This window comes from Pimephales promelas, chromosome 6 (genome assembly GCF_988280905.1).
Source record: "Pimephales promelas chromosome 6, fPimPro1.hap1.1, whole genome shotgun sequence".
NCBI classification, from domain to species: Eukaryota; Metazoa; Chordata; class Actinopteri; order Cypriniformes; family Leuciscidae; genus Pimephales; species Pimephales promelas.
The window spans coordinates 7,316,756-7,332,889 of record NC_142774.1 but is presented as its reverse complement, the minus strand read 5'-3'; the positions used below and the strand labels follow the sequence as shown (position 1 = coordinate 7,332,889).

Here is a 16,134-nt window from a genome sequence, read left to right as displayed (position 1 = left end):
TTCTTATTCTTTTTTATCGAAATTAACGCGTTCAGTTTCTTCAAAGCATTTGCAATTCATTTGGTAGAAATTGATTGTGGAATATTTGTACAGATTGGAGGTAGATTATAAATGACACACAACCACTTCCCCCATGTTTTACTTGCTAATGTATCAGATGGTTTTGCTGCTATTATATACTTGTTTTATTAATATTTGCACAAAGATACCATTTATTGCATTGTTGTTTGGGTCAGGCAGAAATGGGCAAAACTCAGTTCTCTCTATCTCTAAGAGAAAAGTACCTACTGGCCACAAAATGCTTCACATGGAGATCATTTTTATCAGTGTAAGGCATCATTCAAGCTAGATCTTATGACTCTCCAAATCCACCATAACCTTTTTACTTGCTGCTCGCTCACAACAGGGATTTTATTTTACACACACAAAAACACCATCAAACAGACTGTGCTTGTCACATCATGTTGGACTGAAAGTATGAGCCATCGGGCAAAACGAACAGTATTGCACTTTGTAATGATATTAGTTATCGTAGTAGGACGGTTGACTGAACTGAACTTTGTTATCAGAGCAGACACAGATGACACTTTATTTTAGTGTCCTTGTTACAATACAGTATAAATTATGCATAATTATGGCGCTTTTCCATTACCGGTAACAGCTCGACCCGACTCGTCTCGGCTCCATAGAGTGCCGAAGTCACGACGTCATTCTGTAGGCCAAAACGCGGAAGTGAGTTAGCATTTTAGCACTCCCGGGTTCCCTCGATAAGGTTCCCATTGACTACCATACTATGGTAGTCAATGGGGAATGAGATATGTTTGATTAAAACATTCTTCCAAATATCTCCCTTTGTGTTCAGCAGAACAAATAAACACATAGAGGTTTGGAACAACATGAGGGTGAGTAAATACTGACAGAATTTTCATTTTTGGTTGAACTAACCCTTTAATGGGGTCAGGCGGGCCACCAGCAGGTTACGAGACGGCCAGTTAAAGTAGTTTGGGAAAGAGCAGAGTCACTGGTTTTCTGCATTAAGCTGCAATCCTCTCTTTTCATTTGGTTAAGCAGTGCTTTAAAAGATTATTTGGCAAATAAATTTGCTGAAACGCTTACTTTGTTGGAGTATTTGATATTAATCCAGTGCTCTCTCTTGTTATCGGATTAAGCAGTGCTGGAATATAAAGCTTGATAAGCTTGCAAAATCAATTTGAAAGCGGAGACCTTTAGATCCAGTTCTAGTGTTTGTGAGAGTGAGATTTTTGTACGTGACAAATCATGTTGAGATGCTGAGAGAGAGAGAGATAAAGTTGGGCTGCAAACACCAGGCAGTGTCAATGCGAGAGAGAGAGAAATTGGAGGAGGTGACTGGAGCTCCTCCAATTGGGTGAGAGGGTGTGTGTGTGTGTTTGCGTGGGGCATGTGTAGTGCAGTTGCTGCTGCATGAGGAATTTTTGGTGCCTACGGGTCTGTGGTCATGAACTCTCGCCCACTTTACGCTGCATCTTTGTATATCGGGACGTGGAAGTAAAAATAAACAGAACTAGATGTGATATTGGTGACGGTTGTATTCACGACTGGGGCTGTCATGAAATCTCTAAATGCGCTCTGTCTCCTTCTCTCTCAGGTCGGTGGTACTAAGTGAAGGGCCGTGTAAAAGAGGGTTGTAGAGAAGAACCCACTGTGGTGAGTTAAACTAACATCCGTTCACTAGTTTGACTTATTTATTTTTAATGCAAATGCTAGTAATATGCATGCATGATTTTAATATTTTTGTGCATTATTATTGTGTGCTGCTTAAGTTTGATTTGTTCTCTTTCGGCAGTGTGTGTGTGTGTGTGTGTGTGTGGAAGGGGCTCTCGGTCATGGGTGTGGTGGCGTGGCTGAAGAGCCTGTTCGTACTGCAGCTCTTGATTGGCTTCGTGTTCGTCGTGAGCGGCCTCATTATCAACTTCACGCAGCTCTGCACCTGTGTGCTGTGGCCCTTCAACAAACAGCTGTACCGCAAGATCAACACCAGACTCTCCTACTCGCTATGGAGCCGTGAGTTGGTTTTGTCGCTGCATGTGTTTTTACAGACATGTTACAGTTGTTAGGGATAGTTCACTTTGAAATTAGTTTTTGGTATGTTTTAGCTTACCTCAAGGGCATCCAAGATGTAGGTGTCTTTGTTTCCGCAGTAGTTTCAGTTTTGCTATTTTTAGGTCAAACCGTTTGTCTATCAGTCATATAATGGAGGTCTATGGTCACCACCTCAAAGAGCATGCACAGATAAGTCCAAATTAAACATGATTTAATGACTTGTAAATGTAAGTACATATTGATGGCGTAAGACACGAAACGAGCGGTTTGTGTGAGAAAACGAACAGTATTTATATAGTTTTTACCTCTTGTAACCACAAAAGCGCCCGTGCCCTCAGATCACTTGGACGTGGCTGTGGTTACAAGAGGTAAAAACGGTATAAATACTGTTCGTTTTCTCACACAAACCTCTCGTTTCGTGTCTTAGGCCATCAATGTGTACTTACATTTACGAGTCATTAAATCATGTTTAATTTGGACTTCTCTGTGCATGCTCTTTGAGGTGGTGACCATAGACCTCCATTATATGACTGACAGACAAGAACTGTTTGACCTAAAAATATCAAAATTGAAAATACTGTGGAAACAAAGACACCTACATCTTGGATGCCCTTGAGGTAAGCTAAAACATATCAAAAATCAGTATATTATTAAGAATTTGCAGATGGATAGCACTTAATATTTTTTCTTTCTTTTTTTATTTTAAGCATTTGTCATATCACTTTAGTGTTATGCTAAGAGATTTGATGTAAATTTATGTGGCATTGGTGTTTGTAGTACACTTTAAACGCACAGATTATTCTGGTTTTGCATGTTACATGTATGATCAGTGTTTCGGTAATACATAAAGCACACTTTCCATTAAGAGACGATACTTTGTTAAAATTTAAAATATAAAGTATAATTGAATTTAAAAGACACAAATCCCATGCTTTTTGGTGTCAGAACAATATCTAACTTACTAACTAATATCTACCTACTATATCTAGTAACCAGGATGAAAAGTAAATTTATTTTTGTTTAATGGGTAAAAGTTTTAACGCTTATTGCACAAATAAAACCACGTTTAGAGGTCCAAAGTTTTCCAGCACTCGATTCAAATGTATTTGCATTTACATTTACGTTTATTCATTTAGCAGACGCTTTTATCCAGAGCAGCTTACAAATGATAATTATATAACCCGACGATTTTGCATGCTGCTTGTCACGATGTAGATCATCTAATATCATAACACCCATTACATGTGTCGAATAATGACACTTTTGCCTTCTGCATATAGATTAATTGAACTGAATCAACTGAATTGACATTTTTAGAGAGATTTAACTTGAATTTGTCTCTTGTTTGATGAAGCTTGCATCATTTATTCTGTTATTTTCCTGTTTATCTCGGTTTAAAGACAGATTGTTTAAAGAGATAACAACTGTGAAACAATCTGTATTGTACAAAGGTGAAGTGACTTTACTCTACTTTCCCAACAGAGTTGGTGATGTTGTTGGAGTGGTGGTCTGGCACAGATTGTACTCTGTACACCGATCAGGCCACAGTGGATAAGTTCGGTAAAGAGCACGTCATCATCATCCTAAACCACAACTATGAGATTGATTTCTTGTGTGGCTGGACCATTTGTGAGAGATACGGCGTACTGGGGGTGAGTCCCGACGAGGTTGTGAAGGGTGTAATAGTCGTGTAGACCTGTCGACTTCAAATGCGTCCCAACTGAAATGCAACCTTATAATGAGTGTAAAAAGTTTTCCACACACGACACTTTCATTTGGATGTTATAATGTGGCTGAGATACTCCAATTAGTATTTGAAGCTTTAAATAAAAACAAAACCAAACTAGTATTGGGTTTCACAATCCATCATAATATATTTTGTAATGAAATTTTGGCTGAAAATGTATTAATTAAAGAGCATAATTATGCTGAATATTGTATAATAATAATAATAATACATTTTATTTTAAAAGGCGCCTTTCTGACACTCAAGGTCACCGTACATGCATACATGAAAATTAATACAGTAAACAAATAATAAAGTTATGCCAAAAGTTGTTTCAAATAAATTTAAAATCAAATAAAATTGCAGATAAATGGGTGCTACAACGAATAGGCTTGTTTAAACGGAAAGGTTTTGAGTCCAGTTTTGAAACGAGGGAAAGAATCCATGTATAAGACATCTCTTATGTAGGGGTTTGACCTGTGATGGCCATTAAACCATAACTGTGAATATATTAACATGCAATATCATCGATGAAAAAGACTTCACTAAAATTCAGTTAAAAACTTTACCAAACACTTCCAAAAAACAAAATATTACAGCCCTCTACTATGAGCTTTCTTGCTTGCGGTTGGCAAATATCACAAGATTAAATCCCCCAATCCAAACTTTTCCTTTAAAAAGGATACATTTTCAAACCTTGCGCACACGCTCTCTAATAAATCAAAATAATCACGAATAATCAATTTAACCAGTATGTAGCATGATGAAAATGTGACTGCGTTTTCATTGACTGAAACTAGACTAAAATGCCATGGCATTTAGAAACTAAAACTTGACAAAACAAAAACATGACGAGGTTGACTAAATATGATGAAAAGTAAATTTGACACAGGACTAAGACGAAATTCAAAAAACACTATTGCCTATGTGACTTTTCTAATATTCATTGAAGTTTTTCATCAAAAGATAAAATAAATAAATGTATAACTTCTTTATTTCAATTAACCCTCTAAACGTATTCAATTTATAGCCCTTAATCCTGTAATTGTGGACAAATGTGGGCACAGAGGACTCAGGTGTGATCCTAATTTTTATTTATTATAAATATTATATCACTGTCTTCGATAAAGTTTTGTCTATTCATTTATGGTGTTTTTTTTAATTTTGGGGGTATTTTTGATTTTATTTACTTCAAAAAGTACCATATTTTCTATGTAAATGATGCTTATTTTTATGTTTTATTTGTTTTAACTACATTAAAATATCATTCCAATAAGTTCTTAGAGCTAAAACCTAAAGATGAAGTGACTTTGCTGTCACCTGGTGTCTTATTTTGGCTTATTTGCTTAGTTTTACTCATTAATTTGTATGGATGCCCATTTTTGACCCAAATACAAGATTAAGGAGTTTGTTTGTTTTTTAACATCGTAGAATTGAGTCAAAAAAATTGTGTGTGTTCAGGACGCAAACTTAGGAAAAGTAGCCAAGTCTTGTACCGCTCGGATCAAGGGAAGCATTTTTTTAAAATAAACTAAAACTATTTTGCCCACATTTGTCCAGAATACGGTTTTAGGGTTAATTAAATGTTTTTAAATAGTTTTAACACTGCTTTGTTCTATATTTAGTAATCTTAGGCTAAATCCCAAGAGATTAATTTGTTGGATTTAGTTGTTTTGATTGAGTGGGTGATTTTGAATCCTTCTCTGTCCTCTCTGATTTTTAACATTTTTAAAATAATTTTCTATCCGCCTTTTATTTTCATATTTCATATCCAGAGTTCTAAGGTTCTGGCTAAACATGAACTGCTGAAAGTGCCTCTGGTTGGCTGGACGTGGTATTTCCTGGAAATAGTCTTCTGTAAGCGGAAGTGGGAGGAGGACAGGGACACTGTCTTCAGCGGGCTGAACCGTCTCCGAGATTACCCAGAATACATGTGGGTGAGTACACTGACCTATCAGGATGCTCTAATGACCTGATAATTAAGCAGAGCTTTGACAAGACACTAAAGTGATGTGTTCAGACTATTTGCTTACTTGTTTATCACATTTGAAGCTAACCAAATCTCACTCACTAATTTTTTTAATGGTTCAGAACAATGTAATACCCTTGATAGGCATATTTTAATTACCCTGCACTTTACTTTTTGGGTTTTTAGTTATTCTTTTTTACAGTTTAGTTTACTTTTGCTCAGGGAAGGTGCATTGACACATTTAACCGAGGTTCAAAGAAATAAATAAATAACAGAAATCGCAAAGAAGTATGAATTCAAAGTAAAACGTTTCCCCTTGCTCGGTTCATAAGTACTCTTTCTCTATAAAAACACTATATTATAATTATAAAACCTAATTAGATGCACATGGCCATGTCTTAATTCTTCATTTATGATTCCTGGCATTCTAGTTTGGATTATGTAGTTTAGTGGGTTTATGTATTTATTCATTCATCTATTAAATAAATACTAACAATTATACAGGAAACAGGAAACACTACCAGGTAAATGCCCACCTATTCCCCTGTGACCAATTACCTGGAAATGCATACTCAAAATAAAAAATAAAAGGCAAACATTTTCTGTACTTACAAAAAAAAGTTGCCGTTTGGATTTAAATGGGCAATACGTGCTTAAGAGTCTATGATTGGATGATCATTATTGCAGAGATTATTATGTTTCTAGCATGTTGTATGTTTGGCAACAGTTCTTCTAACCCTAATCGATGGAGTGTGTATTTTTTTCATTTCTTAAACAACCATGCAGGAAGACATATCATATCCATATTCCAGGATGACAATGTCAAGATTCATCCACTTAAATAATTACCATTAACTTAAGGAATGGTTGGGAGGGAGCATGAGGTGAATGAAACATGAATTGGCACATCTGAGTCCAGACCTTAAATTCATTCAAGTCTTTGGGAGACTTTACAGAGTGCTGGACTTTATTTTCATCAAAAAGGTACATCAATTTCTGGTCAAGAACTGTTGCCAAATATATATATCATGCTAGAAACATAATAATCACTGCAATAATGATCCAATGATAGACACTTAAAGTGCCCCTGTAGTCAATAATTGTATCCCTAAAACTCATTTTAATTCACCAAAATGACATATTTAAACATTTTATTCTTGAAAAAAAAATTCTTTATGCCTTAAAGTAGCTTGAATTGTTACTCTTTACATTTAGTATATGTGGTTCTATGAATATGCAAATTAGCCCCGCCTCCACTCACTCCAAACCAACTCAAAGATCCACTCGTTGACGATCACACGTTGACCTGATCAAACACCAGCGATTTCAAACCGCGTTTTTGAGTCTGTCTTTGGTTCACTGCAGTTTTAAAGGAGTAGTTCACTTTTAAAAAACTTTTGCCGATAATTTACTCACCCCCATGTCATCCAAGATGTCCATGTCTTTCTTTCTTCAGTCGAACAGAAATTAAGGTTTTCGATGAAAACATTCCAGGATTTTTCTCCATATAATGGACTTTACTGGGAACCAAACGGTTCAAGGTCCAAAAGACAGTTTCAGTACAAGCTGCAAACTGTTCAAAGGGCTTTAAACGATTCCAGACGATGAATAAAGGTCTTATCAAGCGAAACGATCGCTCATTTAAAAAATAAATAAGAAAGTTTAAGTTTTATAAGCTCAAATGCTCGCCTTGCTCTGTTCTGTGATGCATGTTCGTGACTCTCCTGTTTCGAATTGACTTTCCTGTTTGAATTGACTCGGAATCTTTTTCCGAATCAATTCGTTCATTTCGTTAGTTGAATGAACCAAATGACACGAAAAAAGATTCATTCATTTAGAAAGCCCTTTGAACAGTTTGCACTGAAACTGTCTTTTGGATCTTGAACCGTTTGGACCCCATTGAAGTCCATTATATAGAGAAAAATCCTGGAATGTTTTCATCAGAAACCTTAATTTATTTTTCACTGAAGAAAGAAAGACATGGACATCTTGGATGACATGGGGGTGAGTAAATTATCAGAAAGTTTTTTTAAAAGTGAACTACTCCTTTAAGGAGAAAATCCTCAGCAATGGTGTTGACTGGTGAATTTCCACATGGTTTGTCTTAAAGCAGATTAAAAACACTACATAAACATATACAACAATAAAAGCTTGATTGTTCACAGGGGGACTTTAAGCATTTACCTATTTAAATCCAAACAGTGACTTTTTTATGGCTGGGCAGTGTGTGTTTGCATATATACGTCAGTGTATGCCCAGCGGTGAGGTCACTTATGACGTGGTCCGATTGGAAGTTTCCATTGGCAGAGATTACGAAGTGATAGGATTACTCCGATTAACACTCACCTAAGAGTAACAATCCTCCGTTTGTGTGTGTGTGTGTGTGTTTGGCAGTTCCTGCTGTACTGTGAAGGAACGAGGTTTACAGAAAAGAAGCATCAGATAAGCATGCAGGTGGCTGAGAGTAAGGGTCTTCCAAAACTGAAATACCACCTGCTGCCCCGCACCAAAGGATTCACCACCACACTGCAATGCCTGAAGGGAACAGGTCAGACGAACGCTTCCACACACTCCATCACTGTCATAGAGAGACTGTTTACACAGAGCTACTATGTGTTACCCTGTTAAAAGAGTCCCTGAGTGAGTGATGGGCACCAGGACATGAGTTAAGAATATCCAAGTGTCCCTAAAGTTTCCCAACTGAGAATCCTCTAAACCACAAATGTGCTCAACAAATGCGTTTTCTGGATTTTCACCACCCTGGTGTTTCATACTAATGTTCAAGTATCAAGTATTCCTGGAATTTCCATGTTCCCAGAAAGCTCTTTAAGAAAATTCCACCTCAGCGATCGAGAGACTCTTATGTCTGTCACATGTGGTCTAAATATAGGCTGCGGGTGTAGACTATATTTTTAGCTATAGACTGCCGTTCAAAGGTTGCTCACTAAGGTTGCATTTATTTCATTTAAAAATCAGTGAAAAAAATGTAGCCTAATATAATTTTTCTGCATCATTACTCCAGTCTTCATTGTCAGAAATCGTTCTAATATGCTGATTTGCTGCTGAGAAACTATTATTATTATTATTTGCGATGTTGAAAACAGCTGCATACTATTTTTATCAAAACCTTGATACACGTTTGATCAATTTAAAGGGATAGTTCACTTTGAAATGAATTTTTGGTATGTTTTAGCTTACCTCTAGGGCATCCAAGATGTATGTGTCTTTGTTTCTGCAGTAGTTTCAATTTTGATATTTTTTGGTCAAACTGTTCTTGTCTGTCAGTCATATAATGGACGTCTATGGTCACCACCTTAAAGAGCATGCACAGAGAAGTCCAAATTAAACATGATTTAATGACTCGTAAATGTAAGTACACATTGATGGCCAGAGGAACGACAATGAAAAAAGTTAATTGACAATGAAAAAAACTTTTTTCCTATGTTGAACACAAAAGATTATATTTTTGAAGAATGCTGGTAACCGAACAGTTTTGGTGACCATTGACTTCCATTGTATGAACAAAAACACATGAGAATGAGTGAATAATGACAATTTTAATTTTTGTTAAAAAATATCATTACATCCCATCAAAATGTACTTGTCCTGTTTCAACAGTAAAAGCTGTGTACGATGTCACGCTGAACTTCAAAGACAAGCAGAACCCAACCCTGCTGGGAATTGTTAGCGGGAAGAAATACAAAGCAGACCTGAGCGTCAGGTGAGTTTACTGCACTCGTTCATTTTAATTGGGTAGATTAGCTTCTTTATTTGCATAATCTGAGATTTTAACTGAGGGTGGATAAATCAAGAGTCCAAGATTTTCAATTCAAAAAAGTTTTTTTTTAATCTTACTGCTGGCCTGGGATCTCCTTAAAGGGATACTATTTTTTTGAAATAGGCTAATTTTACAACTCCCCCAGAGTTAAACAGTTGGGTTTTACTGTTTTCGAGATGATTTTCTGATATTTAGAAGAATATCAGTTACCAGACACTTTCTGGTCCCATTGACTTCTATAGTAGGAAAAATATATATACTATGGAAGTCAATGGGACCAGAAACTGTCTGGTTACTGATATTTTTATCCTATCTCCAAAAAAGTGGAGTATCCCTTTAAATATTTGGATGAAGGTTGTAACTAAGATCATCTGTGCCTTGTTATTAAAGGAATAGTTCACTTCAAAATGGCAATTCTGTCATCATTTACTCACCCTCAAGTTGTTCCAAACAGGTTTGAAACAACTTGAGGGCGATTAAATGATGACAGAATTTTCATTTTGAAGTGAAGTAGGGATAGTTCACTTTGAAACTAATTTTTGGTATGTTTTAGCTTACCTCAAGGGCATCCAAGATGCAGGTGTCTTTGTTTCCGCAGTATTTTCAGGTCAAACCGTTCTTTTCTGTCAGTCATATAATGCAGGTCTATGGTCACCACCTCAAAGAGCATGCACAGAGAAGTCCAAATTAAACATGATTTAATGACTCGTAAATGTAAGTACACATTGATGGCCTAAGACACGAAACGAGCAGGTTTGTGTGAGAAAACAAACAGTATTTATATCGTTTTTACCTCTTGTAACCACAACCACGTCCAAGTCATCTGAGGGCGCGGGCGCTTTTGTGGTTACAAGAGGTAAAGTCAATATAAATACTGTTCGTTTTCTCACACAAAACTGCTCGTTTCGTGTCTTAGGCCATCAATGTGTACTTACATTTACGAGTCATTAAATCATGTTTAATTTGGACTTCTCTGTGCATGCTCTTTGAGGTGGTGACCATAGACCTCCATTATAGACTTAGACTTATCTTTATTAATCCTTAGGGATGACTCCCAAAAGGAAATTGAAAATTCCAGCAGCAGTTTTAGCAAGAAAAGAGAAGGAGAATAAAAAGAAGACAGTACAAAGAACAAAATAACAATAATAATAATAACAATAATAGTCAAAATATCAACAAAAGAAAAAAAAGAAATATGAAATATATATGACTGACAGACAAGAACGATTTGACCTAAAAATATCAAAATTGAAAATACTGCGCCCTTGAGGTAAGCTAAAACATATCAAAAATTAGTTTCAAAGTGAACTATCCCTTTAAAAGAGTTGTTCTGAATCTACAGCTCCCTCTATTGGTGTGTTTTATGTGCCGCTCACTGTTCTATCCGCAGGCGCTTCCCTGTGGAGGAGATTCCTGATGATGAAAAGGAGTGTGCTAATTGGTTACACAAGCTCTATCAAGAGAAGGTATGAAGCTAAATCTTTAAAAACCTAGTTCAAATATATAGTTTTAAATGAACATGAATTTGAACATGAGCCTCTCCTTCAAGGATGCGTTACAAGAGCACTACGAGAAGGAGGGCAGTTACCCCGGCCCCACCATCATACCCAAACGTCGGATTTGGACTCTGCTGAACTTCCTGTTCTGGGCTACTCTCCTGCTTTCTCCGCTTATTAACTTTGCCTGGGATGTCTTTGTCAGCGGCTCTCCCCTCCTCATCATTGGCTTCATGATCTTCCTCATTGTCGGTCAGTTGTTGTTTTCTTAATGTGATATCTGAGCCGTTTTAAAACATTTTATTACAGGATAGCTTTCACTTGATTACTGGTTTAGTTTTTTTGTTTAATTTTAATTTTCCCCTTTGTCATTGTTGTAAAGTACTTTGAAAAAGCTAACTTTTATAGGCACTATTTAAAATAAAGCTATTATTATCGAAGCTTATTTATAAAATCCCCATAAATTAAAAAAATGCTGTTTCAGCCAAACATTTTCATTTGCCATAATTACGGTGCTTCACTATTTTTTCTAATTAAATGTTATACAGAATGATAATGTCCAAAATATGCCTTAACCTAGCAATAATTGCTTTTTCCTCAGTTATTATGATTATTATAATGATTTTTAAAATATTTACTTTATTACCTCTCCAACACATTTATTGATTGGGTGGTTTTGCCATATTTGAGAATGGCATGAACTAAAAGCTGTTGACTATTTGGTAACGTTTTAGTTTAGGGTCCAATTCTCACAATTAACTAGTTGCTTATTAGCACACATATTACTAGGATATTGTCTGTTTATTAGTATTTATAAAGCGCATGTTAATGCCTTATTCTGCATGGTGACATTCCTACATCCCTTAAATCCTACTCAATTCCAAAACTTAAAGGGATAGTTCACTTTGAAATTAATTTTTGGTATGTTTTAGCTTACCTCAAGGGCATCCAAGATGAGTAGGTGTCTTTGTTTCCAAAGTATTTTCAATTTTGATATTTTTAGGTCAAACCGTTCTTGTCTTTCAGTCATATAATGGAGGTCTATGGTCACCACCTCAAAGAGCATGCACAGAGAAGTCCAAATTAAACATGATTTAATGACTCCTAAATGTAAGTACACATTGATGGCCTAAGATCACTTCCGGCGCTTGCGCAGACAGAAGCGCCCGCGCCCTCAGATCACTTGGACTTGGCTGTGATTACAAGAGGTAAAAACTATATAAATACTGTTTGTTTTCTCACACAAACCACTCGTTTCGTGTCTTAGGCCATCAATGTGTACTTACATTTCCGAGTCATTAAATCATGTTTAATTTGGACTTCTCTGTGCATGCTCTTTGAGGTGGTGACCATAGACCTCCATTATATGACTGATAGACAACAACTGTTTGACCTAAAAATATAAAAATTGAAAATACTGTGGAAACAAAGACACCTACATCTTGGATGCCCTTGAGGTAAGCTAAAACATACCAAAAATTAATTTCAAAGTGAACTATCCCTTTAATAACTACCATACTAACAATAATAAGCAGCAATTAAGAATTTATTGAGGCTAAAGTCATAGTTAATAGTTAGTTAGTTAATATTGAGATTTGAACCCTAATCTAAAGTGTGACCAACTATTTTTTTTTCACATAAAGTCATGAAATTACCAATAAATTACATAACTGGTACATTGTGTGTTAGCTGGGAAGGATTTTCATGCAGGCATGAATGTTAAGTAAAGTGGAAAGGTACTTGTGTGCGTGTTAACCAGTTTTGGGAAATGTGTCAGCTTAATTCAAATTAATGGCCATGGGAAAATGTGGGTCCCATGGCCAAACCAGTCGAGATCCACGGCGGTATGGCATCAGTTAATGAGTTCTGGAGTTGAGTGCACTAGTTAATTCTCTCTCCCTGTCACTGTTTCTCGCTTCGCAGCTTCTGTAGCAGTTCGCCGGCTCATTGGAGTAACCGAAGTAAACAAGACCGGATCCAGCTATGGCAACATAGAGGCCAAGAAGGAGAACTAAACATTTTCATCGTGTCAACACCATGTGGCCACTGTAACGCTCACCCTACGGTTCAGCCTCAGGCACAGAGCTGCCCTGTGTGCAGTTATCCTTCTTTTTACAAAAAAAAAAAAATCAAATAAAAATTAATGAAATATAAAAAAAATCTCTTCAATGCAGCATTGGGAGGTAAATAGGGATATAACTATAGATATAACTTAAACACGCTAGTCTAAAAACATTATGATAATTTTTATGAACCAACTAAATGGGAAATAGAAGAAGCGCTCAGCAGCTGCGGATCGATGCCGAAATGCTTGTCTCCTCTGGCGGAGAAAGATGAGATGACCTATAGAGACCAACCGCTGATTCTAGTCACCCTATCAGTGACTTTTCCCTCTTGTTTAGCCCCGCCCATTTTCTGTCCCAGTTCTCTTTTGTAACACTTCCTCCTCTGCATCTATCAGCACCTCCATATCAGTAGCCGTTTCTTCACGACGTTTCTCTTTGGATCACTCGAGTCACTCGAACTGATTTTCTATGCTCAGAATTTCACGTTACGGGCCGGCAGAGCATGCTGCGGTTGAAGACGACAAACAGCCCGGCCAATCAGAGATGAGGTGGTCACGTCACAGTCCCTAACTAACAAATGAACTGCTGTAGATCTTTGTCTGGGGTCTATTGCAGCTGGAGTGACATTGATGGAAACTGTTATATGACCAACGGATTGAGCAGGGTCTTCTGTAACTTTACCTTTTCACAATGGTGTCTTATCCCACTCCATCACCATTGCATTACTGGGGTATACTGAATAAGCAATACATGTTTTCTACCAACCTAGAGCAGGGGTGTCCAGACTCCGTCCAGGAGGGCCGCTGTCCCGCAGACTTGAACCCTGCGGGACAGTGGCCCTCCAGGAGCAGGGTTGTACAGCCCTGACCTATGGCACCTCTTTAGTCAATTTTGTCCAAATAATTAAAGGCCCGTGGACTGAGATTAATTTGCCCACCATCTCTAGTCATGTGTAACTAATGAAATATAGGGGTTAAAGAGTGAGATACTGAGAGGAGCTGAATGACCAAGAAGAAAACGATCTGTTCTGTCAATAAACAAAGATTGTGAAACCGGTTTAGTGTGATGTAATGACACTAATGGTTTGTAAATACACTTTAGAAGTTTCTTCTTGACCCAAACCCACCCCCGCCCGCCCCCCCTTTTATGGCGAAACAGGAAACGACCCATGCAAGCCTTAACGGAACAGAACAGTGCATCTTCTGTGGTGTGTGTGGTTGTGATTCTCACATATTGTGCAGGTTTGCTGGTCCTCACATCATCCGTCACTCACTGTGAGATACACAACGTTCATGTAGGGATCTGAAGATGTGGAATTCATAAGATCTGCGTGACACAAGTTATAATTTCGGTCAAAGACCAAAAACCTGGTTTGAGGAATAGTGAGTTGACGTATTTTTATTGCGGAGAGACTTAATTTATTAATTTGACTGAAAGCTTAAAATGTTTTTTTAGGACATGATGCTTTTCATGTATCTGATTGGTTTGCTTAAAAACAAAAAATGTATCAAATTGTTGACATTTCAGAGTAAGCAGTTAAATGAGAACTCCGGTGCAAAATGAACCTTTGGTCTAATAAAACATTACCTAGTCAACCGTTCTGAGATTTGTTTTCATGATAATCGAATGTAAAGAGTTTTATCTCTAAAAACTTAGCGTTTAGCGTATAATGCTAGTACTGGGGGGATTTACTAAGTAAAAAGAAATCGCTAGTTTATACCTCAAACAAGGCTCAAAATAGCCCCACACTAACACAGTAACATACTGAGGGTCTCTGCATGCAAAACGAAGCATTGAGAATTTTGTAAGTGTACAGACCGTTCAATAAGAGCGAGGATACTTTATAAAGACAGTTCACTTCGTGCCGAAGTGATGACGTCACTTTGTAGGACAACTCAGAAGCTAGCGGCCATCCCTCGATCGAAAAGCTATCCATTTTCCCCATAAGATCTGTGTTTAACAAAGAGTAGTGACCCTTACACGTTTTGTCTATCAAGATAATCTTTACAAGTTAATCCAAAATTTATACATTTTGAAGCCTATATAAAGATTTAAAAAAACACAATCAGACACAATAAAGTTTAAAAAACACAAGCAGGTTATAACTGTGTGTTCTATGTCATAGATCAAAACGTGAAAATATTTGTTCACCACAGACCTTATTTCAGGCGATTTAGCAAAAACCCATTCAAAAATCCCATAGACTTTATAGAGCGAGGGAACCGGTAGTGCTAAAATGCTAATTCACTTCCGCGTTTTGGCCTACAGAGTGACGTCGTAACTTCGGCAGAAAATAGTCTCGATAAGTCGATCCCCGAAAGCTGTTCATACAGTTCAGAAGTTCGCTGAACTTCATACAGTTCAGACTTCAGATCACTCGGCACGTCGTTCGTGGTTCGAGTTGTCATGACTGTTTTTCAAGATGGCTCCTGTCGGTTGACTAACGATGTTTTATTAGACCAATTAAAGGTTCATATTGCGCAGGAGTTCTCGTTTAAGACCACTACGGACAGGGTAGGACTCTGAGCCAAGATCAGTTCCTGTGCTCTAATGCTGTTAATGAATGTGTTACCTGATCTGAGGCCAGAATTACCTCTGCTTGTAATATATCTTGCTACTACTTACTGCAGTGTCGGACTGACGAGTTTGAGTTTGTAAAGTACAGACTAAATGGCAGACTGCTAAACTATATAGAGGGTGTTTCTGACTTGCATTTAAGTTAAATCCCTTCTCGAAAAAGGCGGTATGAGTAGAACTAGAATTTTAGTCACCACCTTTTTTGTATTTAATTCCAGATTAATTAAAGCATTCAGTGTATGATTGGAACTGGATTTGTTTCATTTCATACTGTGAATAACCAGGTTTATAGAAATATAATAATATAATGAAAGAAGCATTGATTACACCTTGTAAAGAATAGAACTGCAAAAAAAATCTTGGTTTGCTTATTGATCACTGGAATATGTCTCTGCAGAAGTATAAATAAACCAACAGTCAAAATTTTTTGACACACTTGA

General features: G+C 37.0%; 1 protein-coding gene across 1 annotated transcript; it reads left to right on the top strand.

The window, feature by feature from the left end:
* Positions 1 to 1,805: 1,805 nt before the first annotated feature.
* On the top strand, positions 1,806 to 16,134 carry agpat3 (1-acylglycerol-3-phosphate O-acyltransferase 3). Its single transcript, XM_089132045.1, has 8 exons — positions 1,806 to 2,043; positions 3,565 to 3,734; positions 5,584 to 5,745; positions 8,172 to 8,325; positions 9,396 to 9,498; positions 10,946 to 11,021; positions 11,105 to 11,303; positions 12,975 to 16,134. Exons 1-8 carry the CDS (start codon positions 1,866 to 1,868, stop codon positions 13,064 to 13,066), a joined length of 1,134 nt encoding a protein of 377 aa, XP_088988171.1. The 5' UTR covers positions 1,806 to 1,865; the 3' UTR covers positions 13,067 to 16,134.

Coding starts and splice junctions, on each gene's coding strand:
- agpat3 (XM_089132045.1), top strand. CDS start 1,866: ATGGGTGTGGTGGCGTGGCTGAAGAGCCTGTTCGTACTGCAGCTCTTG. Junction 2,044..3,564: donor CTCCTACTCGCTATGGAGCC/GTGAGTTGGTTT, acceptor CTTTCCCAACAG/AGTTGGTGATGTTGTTGGAG. Junction 5,746..8,171: donor ATTACCCAGAATACATGTGG/GTGAGTACACTG, acceptor TGTGTTTGGCAG/TTCCTGCTGTACTGTGAAGG.